Below are 12621 nucleotides of genomic sequence, written 5' to 3' on the forward strand. Positions count from 1 at the left end.
ATCAAGCTATCTTCTGGTCTGCAATTCTGCTGTCTGTAAGCTGCTCCTGGTAAATGAAGCTCCTATTTCACAGCCCTGTAGATTGTTTTTAATTCATTCCAAATGAAGTTATATCTGTTTTTACTTCTCTTAAACTGAATAATACAGCACCAGTCCCCTAGCATATTAGTAAAGTTTCTAGTTTATTTTGAGGAAAAATATATATTGTTTTATATATGGTGATACACCTCACCATCTGCATACCCCTTTTAAAAATTCTAGATCCGCCCATGATAAGATACCTCCATTAACGTTGGCTTCACTATGATATACTTGGGATCCTTATATTGGAGAAAGTGGGTGTAACAATTCAGCGTGCAGTGTTCTTTTCTCTGAACCAGTAAAGACCCAGTGTTTCACCATGCTGCCAGTTGCATCACCTTTACAACTGGATGGAGCAAAGAGGCTCCAATCACCTTTCATCATCACAGATCACACGACACTGAAATGTTAACACTTATGTACCAGCTAAATTCAAGACAGGGGGCATTATATTTTGCCTACCTAAAATTTCTTCAGAATGTGTCATTTGGCCTCCCTTTTAGCCTAGTACTGAAAAGTGATTTCTGCATGTGGGTTATGAAATGTCTTGGAGGAACACTCTGTATAAGTGGTAGATGTTATCATCACATGCCCTAGTACTAATTATCACTCCCTTTGGTCTTATCCCCATCAATATTTACCAAGATGATGGGCTACGGGCATCCTTGGAATATGGAATATAAACAGACCTAGCCTATAAGAAACCTGAGGACTATAAGCAACCATAGTGGCTTATAAGGAAATTCCATTTGGGGGAGCTCCAAAGATGACTATTTTGCTCCAGTGACTGGTTTACCTATTTTGACTGCTTGCGCTATCCTGATGATCTAGGTGCTTTACATGTAACAGAGCAAACATTCCAGTCAACTATAAAATACATCCTGACCATCCCAATAGGAGACTTCCTCAAAATCCATCCTAACCATTCACATACAGACAACCCCTGCTTTGCACTCTTAATTGGTTCTGAAAAACCGAGCGTTAAGTGAAATGAGCGTTAAGCGAAACCAAAAGTTTTTGATGACCCAAGATGGCGTCTGCAAGTGTTTTTAATGACCCAAGAGGGCGACCGCGAGCATTATAATGAAACTTGCTGAGTGCTAAGTGGAATCAGGTATCAATTTAAAATGAGCTTTATAGTGAAACAGCGCTAAGCGAAGCACCATTAAGCAGGGGTTGCCTGTATTTTACATCACAGCCTCCATCAAACTCATTCCCTTCCCAGCATGGGAAAGCAGTTGAACCTTGCAGCATGGAACCCAGTTAAGCCTTTTGCAAACCAAGGTGGAAAGCATATTTAAGAGCCAAGGCCCCCTGAATGAGCAGACCCTGCCACTAGCCCTCTCCTGTTTACACCAGGAGCTCATAATTTGGGTGTCTTCATGGATCTTAACTGCAAAGGGTAACACAAGTACAGAGGTGACCTCTTGAGTACAAGGAACCAAGACTTTCTGGGGCCTTACAGGTCAAATGCAAACACTTTAAACAAAATTTGCAAATCAACTCATTTGGCTGGGGTGATATCCACAGCACCCATTCCCGCCTGGGGCAGGGGGTCAGACCTGATGATCTGTTTAGGTCCCTTCCGACCCTAAGCACTATGATACTATGAAACTATGCGGTGCATGAAACCACCTCATAATTGGGCTGTTTTTTTCTAGGCTAGCTCCAATTTGTGGATGGTTAGTAGTTGTAGCCCCATGCATAGCATGCAGTAGTAATCCAACCATAAGATGGAAAAAGCATTGATAACAGGTGTGAAGCTAAAAAACGCAATCCTTTTATTAAGTGCAGGTGACAAAGAACACCTCTGGCAAGTGCTGCTGCGTGAGGCTCTCAGAAGCTACTGACAGTCCAACACTAACCTCGGAGATGGCAAGCATCGATAAACAGGACAAACATCCCGTCACCCCTTTATAAGTGAGGCTATTACATAACTTCTGGTATTTTTTCAGTCACTTCCCAGGATAAATAAGTATTAGTTGAGTCTTTTCTGTTCACATATGTCCCGTGGCTAGTTACCTGTTGTTGTCAGGGTTACTTTAGGCCTGGGCTAAATAAGCGATGACTGTTAGCATAAAACTGGAGTCACTCCATCAAAGTCAGTGAGAATTCCTACTCGATTCCTAGGTCATGGGTAGAAGGAAGTATTTGCAACATCTGGAGTAGGGAGGAATGAGTGGGATGCTTGGTAAACAAATTCTAGAGGGAATTTTGGACATCGTTCTCCCTTAGGAGGAAGGGACTTTGCAGTGTGTGTGTGTGTGTGTGTGTGTGTGAGGGAGGGAGGGAGGGAGTATAAAAATGCTGGGACAGACTCCATAGCTGTCTGATCAAATAAGTGGTCTCTCTGACTGACATTAGAATAGACACTGTAATGCTCTGATTTAAAAGCTACAGCTTTCCAGAATGTCTAGCAATTTTGGATACCTTACGTGACATGCCTTCAAGGGCCCTCATTTCCAGTGACTGTGAGCTTTCAGCATTCCCATTTGACATAACATGGGCTTGTTTAACCCACAGTTAGATCTGTTTTCTGTCTGATGCTAGGATAAATTCCATTGCCAGATACTTTTTAGTTCATATGAAAAGTGACTCAGATTGGTTCTACAGATCTCCCAAACACATTTCCAGTACTGGCTCCATGAATTCAAGTGAACTCTTTCGTGGCAAACGATGTTTTCAGTGAATGTGGCCATTTTCTCTCTTCACTTACAGCCTTCAGTTTTCATTAATTTATTTATAACTGCTTGGCAGATGTTTCATATTTCATTTACCAATAATTCCTTGCAAATGGTACTCCCATGTGGGATTAACTATTAGTGTGAATATTTGCCTTAGTCACGTAGTTTCTGTTCCCTATCTGGATGAGTGTATGGTAACTGTGGGTAAGGTCAGTAAAATGTAATCACAACCACTAGGTTTTTGAGGCTGAGAATGATTTGTGCAGCCAGGATTAGGCAAACTGGCAGGATCAGGCAGGGTTTGAATGATACTTTGAGTCTTGGCGTAGTCTGTAAAAAAAATTGGGCCGCCTATCACGATGCCCTAATAAAACCAGAGAACCGCCCCCCCAGTTATGATTTTCAAATTGGGGGGGGCTCTCATTTCTTATAGGGGGCTCAGCCTCCCTCTCCCCAGCCCCCGCCGCTCCCCCGTAATTCGAACCCTGGGATAAGGGAATTTTAAAAGACATTTTAAACCTTCTCATTTTTTAATCATTTGAGTCAGGCATTGCCCAGGACATCAGTGCTAGAAAAACTAGGCAATTATATCATTATAGACATGAGTCAGATTAAAAATGGATTTTCTCCTATTGGCTTGGGTCAAAGCTATGATATGTGCCATAAAACCCTAACCACAAAGAATTTGGCTAGATCTTTGGTTTATTTAAATGCATCTGTGTTAGGAGTCTGGCCAGGAATTTTGAGACGTTCTAGTTGCAAAATATATGATTCCACGCATTAGTGATCCCAAACTAGCAATATTGCTGTTCCTAAGCAATATGTGGCATTGTTTCAATAAGACCATACAGGCACACCATTACTTACCATTACTGACCAGGGCAAGTTTTTATGGATCAGCTGGGTTATTTGGCTTTTCCTATCTACAAGCAGTTGGTGTTTCACTTACTTACTCAACTGCATTTTTAATTAAAGTCAAAGGCTATGAAATTTAAGGTAAGTGCTTTTTAATTTCTGTTATCAATAAATAAATGTGCCAGCAATACTTATTGACTTCACTGTTGTGCTGCCTATTGCTATTCACCACAGTCACTTGTCACAACCAAACAAGAAACTGCAGCTTAAATACATGTTCTTAGGGGAGGACGGGGGCCAAAAATGGTGTAGAACTTCAATCCAGAGTTGTGGCTAGGGAGATTACACGCCCAGCAGGTAATGTTCAGCATTGATCTAAGCAACCTCTGTAGTCTCCACTCACCATTTATGTTGTATGCCTGTACTAACTACTTTAACTTGAGAGAATGGCCCGTCAGAGGTGAGAGTCAATGATGCCAGCCTTCATTGTCCCCTTGTTCAATTTTCAGTCACTTGGATGCCTTCTCTTGTGCTGACCATTCTATAGGGAAATGCTCCCTTGTAAACTTCTATGAACTACAGTACCTCACTTTCCTCTCCTTCAGATCCCTCATACAAACACTCCTTTTTGTGATCCTTACAAAAGCTTGGCACTGGTTAAGCAGCTGGCACACTGAGACCACTGCCTGTCATGCTAACCAATGCTGGTCTCATTGTTTCCATGTAACCCTCCCCCTTCTATCTGTGTGTAGCCACCTGTGATCTCTTGTTTTAGACTGTACATTCTTTCAGGCAGGGACTGGCTTTTGATCTGTGCTTTTATAGCACCTAGTACTGCTGGGTTCTTATCCTCAAGGTTTTTAAGTAATATGGCCATACAAATAAAGAACAATAATGTAACAACATACCACTTCTGTGCCTATTCTTAACATGGTAGCTGTTACTTAGCTTCAGTGCCATGAATAATTTCCAAGGGGATTAGAGCTGAAGACTCTTTGGGTGGCACATGGCTTATGCAAAGCACTTGGCCTCACCTTTGTATTTAATGCTTCACTTGACATTGGAAGACTGTGGTTACTGTTGCCACTAGAGGGAGCTGAAAGATGGAGGATTTGTCAAAGTGATCAGGAGAAATGAGACCTTTTAGAAAGTGAGACTCCAAAATGATAAATAGTGGAGTAAAACTTATCTTCTGGCCAGTGCCCAAAGCAGAGATCAAAGACGGGTAAAAGAAGATTTACACTCAGGAAACAAGGCACAGGTAGCGAGTTAGCAAAAGCCACCCTGTTGGCAAAGGGATCAGAATGCAGAAGAGGAGAAAGCATGCCAGGCCTGTTCTTCAAGGAACTTAAATCAGTCTCCTATTCCTGACCAAGATAGATATTAACAAAATCACTTGTAAAAATGTCTCCCTCTTTCCCCAGCCCAGCTGCAGAGACCACACACTCACATGTAAGCCTTGTAATTGTTGCCAATTTTCTGGATACGGATGTCGTACTTGGAATCGATGAATGGCTCGGTAGTGGCGTAGGTTTTTGCCATGGCTACAACGCTGGCCATGTCCTGGAAGTCATACTGGTTCTCAACTTTTACCTTCCATTGTCAGAGTCCAGCCAAAGAGCGATGAGCACAAAGGGAACAGGAATATGTGTGAGGAAGTGTTATCTCAGTGCATAGACAGTAGAGCACAATGGCAATTAAAAATTAAGGAGAGGGAGACTGAAGTATGGACTGAGGTGTCTAGAAGGAGGCTTCCTCCTCACAAACCTTTCATATACCCAGCTGACATGCCTCTCTCCCACACGTGCAAGCCCCAAGGTATCTGTTATTCGTGAGAACACAAATCTAAGACCAAAGGGTCATGTGCAGCTTTGCTTCTAGGGTTCTTGCTAATTTTCAAGACAGAAACACAATTGATATGCTCTGATAATTTTTAGCAAAACGCAGTACAGACATTGAACTTACTTTCCCCTTTCATTTACCATTTTAAATCAGAAGCAACCAGGAAATACTCCTGAATATTTATATCAGAAAATAAAGAAGCAAGAGGTTTTCCTGCCATTCCTGGTCTCCAGATTCCTAGTGGTTCACAAAGCCTGAACCCTGCCTCACTCAGAGGAATGGCATGGGACTCTTGGCTAGAAAACTACAGAGATGATGTTCCTACTAGAGATCATGTATCGGGGACAGTGCATGTCTGATATCATGGGAGTATATGTGTGGGAGGTTGGCTAGAGTCTATAGGGACTGCACTGGGATGACATGAGAGGGTTGGAGGTCCATAACCTAATGCTGGAGATTTCCTGGAACATCAGCTTTTCACAGCTTTCTTTGTGTTTACTAAAAATACACTGGATCCTCTGGTTCTTGCAAAAAAATGCTAAAAAAAGAAAACCCTAAGAAGAGGCAAGGATCAGCAATCTGCCAAAAACTTCTGGCAGGAAAAAAAAATCAGCCAATCCAACCAGGCCATACATCAAACAATGTCACCCTCTTCATTCCACCAACCACAGCCTATTGGATTGGGTATTGACAAAAATTTACTCTGGTGCACTGGGCAAAGCTTGGCAATGGTGACATCCCCAAAAAGGGAGTGCATGGAAAAGAATGGACTAGTTGAAATAGCTTGACCAGGGCTAACAAGTGACCTGCTTTGAATATTATTATTAATAATAATTGCGATTATTTGCATTGTGGCAGCCCATGTAGGCCTCAGTCAGGATTTTTGTCTCTCATTGTGCTTGGTTCCATACAAATACATAACAAAAAAAGGTGGCCCCCTTCTCCAAAGAGCTTACAAATGAATTTAGCTTGCATGTGTGAAGGGGCACTGGGCACAAAACTGTGAAACAGTCAGCAAGAAACCTGTGCATTGATGTTTGGAGCTACTTTGCAAAGAACAAACGGGCTACTTGAAATGTTCTTCTGAAATTCTCAGGGGGGCAGCAGTCATTTTAATTGTGGGCACAGAAAAATAACTAGGTTTGTTGCTAACCTGCGGCTGGTAAGTTCCCTTGTTTAGATTAGTCTATGTAAGCTCCAAATATGACAGGCACCAGTGATGCAGTCACATTTTGGCTTATACATTCACAGTGAAGCTCCTCTCTCTCACAAGGCTAGCCAGTTCTCGAACGTACAGGCAGGGCCAAGATGAAATGCAAAATTGTTTTTCCCCATGACTGCTTCTATTGAATGAATTAAGAGAAAAAAAACAACCTGTGCCAGATATGTCATGTCTGAGCTCGTACCACTTTGCTGCGTGCTGCTTAACTCCTTTCCCCTGTCCTGCAGAGGAGGAGCAGTAGTTTTGTGGCATCAGTATTTATGTCCTCCAGTGAAAGGAATGGCAGGCCACAGTAATGTTAGTGTGAAAACCAAGCAGAAATACACATATAAAATGCATGAAGATATTTTTTAAAGACCAGAAAGGAGGAATGGGGTTTTTTGGACTTTGCCTTTTCAGTGTGACCTGAGCTGAGCAAATTTTTCAGCAGCTCCCAAAAGCCCTGCAAACCAGGGTGATACTGTTATGAAAGTGCAGCTGGCATGATCTGGCGAGAGAAACACTTGATTTTCACAGGCAAGTAACTCAGTTTTGGGCAATACTCACAGCCCCGCAGGGAAGTCGAGGTGTGCATGGTATTTTTACACAGATAACACCGGACCCTGGACAAGTTATGTAACGTGAGCTAGTCCCACCCTTATGAGCAGAGCATGGGAGGAATCATATTGGGCAGGCAATGCACTGAATTACAACATATTCTCCTAGAGCCTGTTTGCCAGTAGGGAAACACAAAGACCATTATATAATGGCCTACATGGAGCAAGGACTCCTGAAACAAACTAAGCTGTGAATTACAGCGAGTTACTGTGGGCTCAAGCTGAAATGGTTTCATTTATACCAAGGTTTACGCAGAGGTGGGAAAGGGATACTACTTCCTTTTACAGCCTGGATTCAAGCCACATGGCCCTCATGAGAGAGGAATTGTCTCTTGCCCCTAACAAGTTGGACTTTTGCTTGAAAATTTGGGGATGCCGCAGAAAGGAACTAGTGTATTCCTCATGCCCCCACAAATGCTAAATGGAAGTACATGACTCTAGAAGGTGATTTTTCAAAGAGGCATCACATTTTTGTTCAGGTGGTTGATTGAAGAGAGAAAAATAATCAGGAAATCTAATAACTGGAATCAACAAAACCAGTGCAGAATCTTTTCACAATACTGCACAAGGTCTCCAGGGGCAAGTTTGCCATCCTCTAAGTGCAAGAGTGACTCATGCCAGACCTGTTTGGAAGTTAAAGGAAACCTTTCATTCCAGATGTCTGTTGTTCTTAAGCCAATTAACCTTCCTGTGGAATTATTGGGCTTTTATTTATAAAATAGCTCCCAGAATCCCCCTTTTAAGTGGCTGGGGCCTTTTTTCCCCAAAAGGCAAAAGACCAAAATTCAGTCCTCCAAAGAAAAAACCTTCTTTTGTCAATTGTTTGATCCAGCCAAGTTCAGCTCAATAACCACCATGTCCTGGGGGTCAGGCTCAAGTTTGTTTAGTTCATGATACAATTATAACCTCTTAAATGAGAAGTGCTCTTAAGTTAGTCTAATTAGGTTTATTTTCCTGCCTTTATCTATTCCACTATTTTACAAGGTCACTTCTTTTACATATTTTTATTTGTTTCCTTTTATCCTGTAACTTTTTTATATCTCTGTAAAAACCCTATAAAACATCCACTGTTTTAACAAGAGAAAATTTGGATACAACATAAGCTAGATGGGATGTATGGTGACACAGAGATTATCATATAGGAATGTGTCCCTAATGAACCACACTCAAGAGCAATACCTGTCATTTTGCTTAGGAATTGTGTCCTGTACATTTTAAAATGTTCCTAATAGCTGTACAAAGAGTGAAAAAAAAGAAATAAGGGGAGTTGGAAAAAGCAGAAATCCGTTTTTCTCTCCTGCACCTTAGTAGAGCTAAAACCTAATGTTCTATCGGTTGTGTAAATTAATGCAAACACTGAGTGCAAATATAGTTTCCTCATATCAGTCTATTTGCTAAGCTCCGCTGGCTGTTTGATCAATAATAGATTATTTCTAAAGCCATTAATTGCTGTTTGCTGTAGAGTTTTGGTGACCTGTTGTAAACATTTTGGGCCAATGATGTTGACAAATGCCCTTCTTGAGTAAGAAGGCTCCCTGGGAAAATCAACTGACTCCATGAGGAGGATCTTGACTTTTTTCTCTGACACAGGTGCTGTGTACTGGTACTTCATACTTATGCTGTTCTTGTTCTTGGTCCCAGGGAACAGCTCAGAGCAACCACAGTTCCTTTGGTCAAAGGAAAATCTTCACAACCTATTAATGAAATGACTTTGCTGACCGCTGAAACCTGACCTGAACCTGGCAGTCCTTCCTCTCCCTTCCAGACACCAAGCATGATGCCTCAGACTGGAAAGTGAATCTGTCTGTCTTGGCAGTGCAGAGGGAAATAAAAGAACAGAATAAGAGGAATCCAGCTTGGATCTCCTTCATAGCTCTACAGAGTATTAACTACTAAGACATGGCAAAATAAAAGTCCTGTAGTAAAAGATTCTGCTCTCTCCTAGAACCCAGAATTCTCTTCTAAGGCAGTAGCTTCTTTCCTATAATAGTAGAAAAAGGGAAGTGTGACATTTCTGCAAGGAAGAGTTTCAGAGGAACTTGGATGCCTAATAAGACCAAACTTGGTATTCTGGTTACAGTCTGGGCCAATTACTTTAATCACATCAAATAGATAAAACACATACTCTGGGCAGTGAGCGATATTGGCAGGAAATTCTGGTTTCTTTCCCACTCCTGTATCCTATTTTTGGTGTAGGGTTGCTCTACTCCCATTACGAATCTCATATTTCCGAAGTGTTTATGGACTTCAGGATCTAAGGGTTGTCACACACATTTTGATGAGTGAGACACCCTTCTTCCAATTTAACTAGTCACATGACCCCATGAGTAAATAATCAGCTAACCACAATTACATAATTATAGTATGCCATTGCAAGAGGGCTGTGGAAGTTTACTTCTCTGTGTGATATAGATTAACCTGCTTCACACTTTAAACACACTTGATATTGCCATTAAGGTGTCTGTACTAGATTTAGACAAGGGTTCAGATATAAAACCTGGGTTCAAGCTGAACCTAGGCAGGTTTGAGGTTTGATGGTGCTAAAGCATGCAGGGGTGGGTGTAAGAAACAGACCAACATGATGGAAATCTCCCAAGCCTTTCTTTTGAGATTTTTCATGTAAAAAATGGACCTTGTGGCCTTTCTTCCATTTTTGAATGGCAAGCATCTCACAAGGGTAGCTGTTTTGTGCACATTTCTGTCATATTGGGACAACTGGCTTGTGAGAATGGCTATTCTTACAAGCCTTCCTTTGTCTTCCCTTCTCTCTACTCCATACCCCCCCCATATCATAGAGTACTAGACACAGCCATTGTATATTAACTTTGGACCTGTCTTACACATTGATATGCATGGATATTACATTTTCAGGAAAGACAGACAGAAAAAAAGGGAGGAGATGATGTCCTGTATTTTAAAGATGCATATACTTGTTCTGAGATCCAGAACCAGCTATATCAAAAAGGGAAACCATCAAGGATGATGTCATGGTGGAAGTCTACTAGATAGAGACAACCAAACCCATAGGCAGGAGATGGGCAAGACGTTTTAATAAGTAGTAACTGAGGCATCCAGCTCATAGGATCTGGTAGTTATGGAGGACTTAATGACTGTAATAGGTTCTAGGAAGGTAACAGAGCAAAGCACAGACAGTCCAGTAAATTCTTAGATTGATCCAACGACAGTTTTTTGAAGCAGAAGGCAGAAAAAACCACTGGAAGGGGGACTCCTCTTGGTTCGCTTTTCACTAATAGGGAGAAACTGATTGAGAAACTGAAGGGGAAAAAATTGACTGGTGAACATGATCGTGAAATGACTAAGATCATGAGCCTAAGGAAAGAAAGAAAGAAGTTTAGAATAAATATACTGTACTTCAGAAGAGCAGACTTCAACAAACTCTCAGGCAGTACTCTCAGGCAGTCTAAGGCAGGGGTGGGCAATTATTTCGGGCAGAGGGCCACTTACTGAGTTTTGGCAAGCCATCGAAGGCCACATGACAGGCAGACAGGGGCAGATAAATATTAATTTTCTAAATGTTGTAGGGGCCCCGTGGGCCAGACAGAATGCATCTAGCCCACGGGCCATATTTTGATGACCCCTGGTCTCAGGGATAAAGAATACTGGAGGGTTAGCTGTTCCTTACAAAGACATGCAAAGGAAGGATAGGAGTGTAGCAAGAGACCTGCTTGGCAAAACTGCAAAGTCTCCAGTATTGGTGAGGCATCACTTAGGGTACTGTGTCTAGTTTTGGGCATAAGAGAAGGAAACTTAAAAAGCAATCTTATTAAGGGAAACTTTGTCACATTATTAAGTACAAGTATAAAAGCATAGTGCAAACATGCAAGAACAAAAGTAATAAGTCCAAAGCACACTTGAGATATAGCTAGTAAGAAGCATACAAGTAACAAAGAACATTCTATAAATCCATTAGTAGTAAAATGAAGATGAAGAAATGTGTAGTTCCCTTGCTGAACAGGAAGGAGAAACTAATAACAGATGATGCAAGAAGGCTGAAGTGTTTATTGCCTTCACTTTTCCCTAAAATGGTCAACTATTAGAAGATTAGTACAATTAGCATCAAGAATGGGTGGTAGAATAGGGAAAGGAATAGTTAGCTATTGCTTAGATAAGCTGGGCTTTTTCAAATCAGTTAGTCCTGGTGAATTCATCCTAGAATGCTAAAAGAACTGGTGGCAATAATTCTAAGCCATTAACTGTTATCTCTGAGGATTCATGGGGGTCAGGTGATGTCCTAGCAAACTGGAAAAGAGCACAAATAGTGCCCACCTTTAAAAAGAAACAAAAGAAGGTCTAGGTGCATAGCTGGTTAGATAACCATGCTTAAAAAGTTAGTAATCAATTTCTCAATATTAAAGTGGGAGACTCTATCAAGTGAGGTTCTCCAAAAGTCTGTCCTTGCTCAGGTACTGTTCAATATCTCCATTAAGAATTTGGAAAAAGGAGTTAACTGTGCACTTTATTATTTAAAGGTGACACTGAGCTGAGTGGTGGTACTGGCACGATAGAGGACACCTTGATTAATTGGAAAAATGCTCTGAAATAAATTGAATGGAATTCAATGAGAAGTGCGAAGTACTGCACCTAGGACAGGACAATCTAACGTACAATGGGAGAAGATTGGTTAGGCTGCAGTGTTGCAGGTGACTGCCAGTTGAACATGAGACAACAGTGTAATTTTGTTGCAAAAACACTAATAGCATGCTCAGATGTATTAGCAAGAGCAGTGTATACAAGTCATGGGAAATGATTCTTCCCTACTCAGCACTGATGAAGCATCACGTAGGGTACTGTGTCTGGTTCTGGGCACCACAACTTAAAAACAAGATGTGGACAAACTGGAGACAGTTCAGAGGGGTGAAACAAACATTATTAGGGGTCTAGAAAACAGAACATGAGGAAGGTTTGGAAGAACTGGGAATCTTTAGACAAGAGGAGAGAAGTCTGCGTAGGGATTTTTAAGTCATCACCTACAAAAAAGGATTGTTATAAACAGAAAAGCAATCAATTTTTCTTTGTGTCCTCCAGGTACCGGGCAAGAAACCAGAGCAAAGGAGATTTAGGTAAGATATTAGAAAAAACTAACCATGAAGCTTGGTTAATAACTGGAACAGATTACCTAGAGAGATAGTTAAGTCTCTGTTGTTGGAAGTTTTTAAGTGCAGGTGAGACAGACATTTGTCTCTGTGGTTTAGTGCCCAACCTTTCTGGGCTGTGAGCTGGATGAGTGATGCAAAGCCAAATCTGGTACGTGGGATTGAGCCCCTGCCCTGCTCTGCATATGCTGGATTGAGCCTGCCACCCAGATTGGGCTTGCATTCCT

General features: G+C 41.5%; 1 protein-coding gene across 1 annotated transcript in view; it reads right to left on the bottom strand.

Annotated features, from left to right (window-relative positions):
• SYN3 (synapsin III) overlaps nt 1-12621 on the bottom strand; it is a 364275-nt gene that overhangs the window by 22111 nt on the left and 329543 nt on the right. The window contains exon 8 of the mRNA XM_014521984.2: nt 5071-5213. Within this exon, the coding sequence (XP_014377470.1) occupies nt 5071-5213 (143 nt within the window). The remainder of the gene's footprint in view (nt 1-5070; nt 5214-12621) is intronic.

Source organism: Alligator sinensis, unplaced genomic scaffold (assembly GCF_000455745.1).
Source record: "Alligator sinensis unplaced genomic scaffold, ASM45574v1 scaffold409_1, whole genome shotgun sequence".
NCBI lineage: Eukaryota > Metazoa > Chordata > Crocodylia > Alligatoridae > Alligator > Alligator sinensis.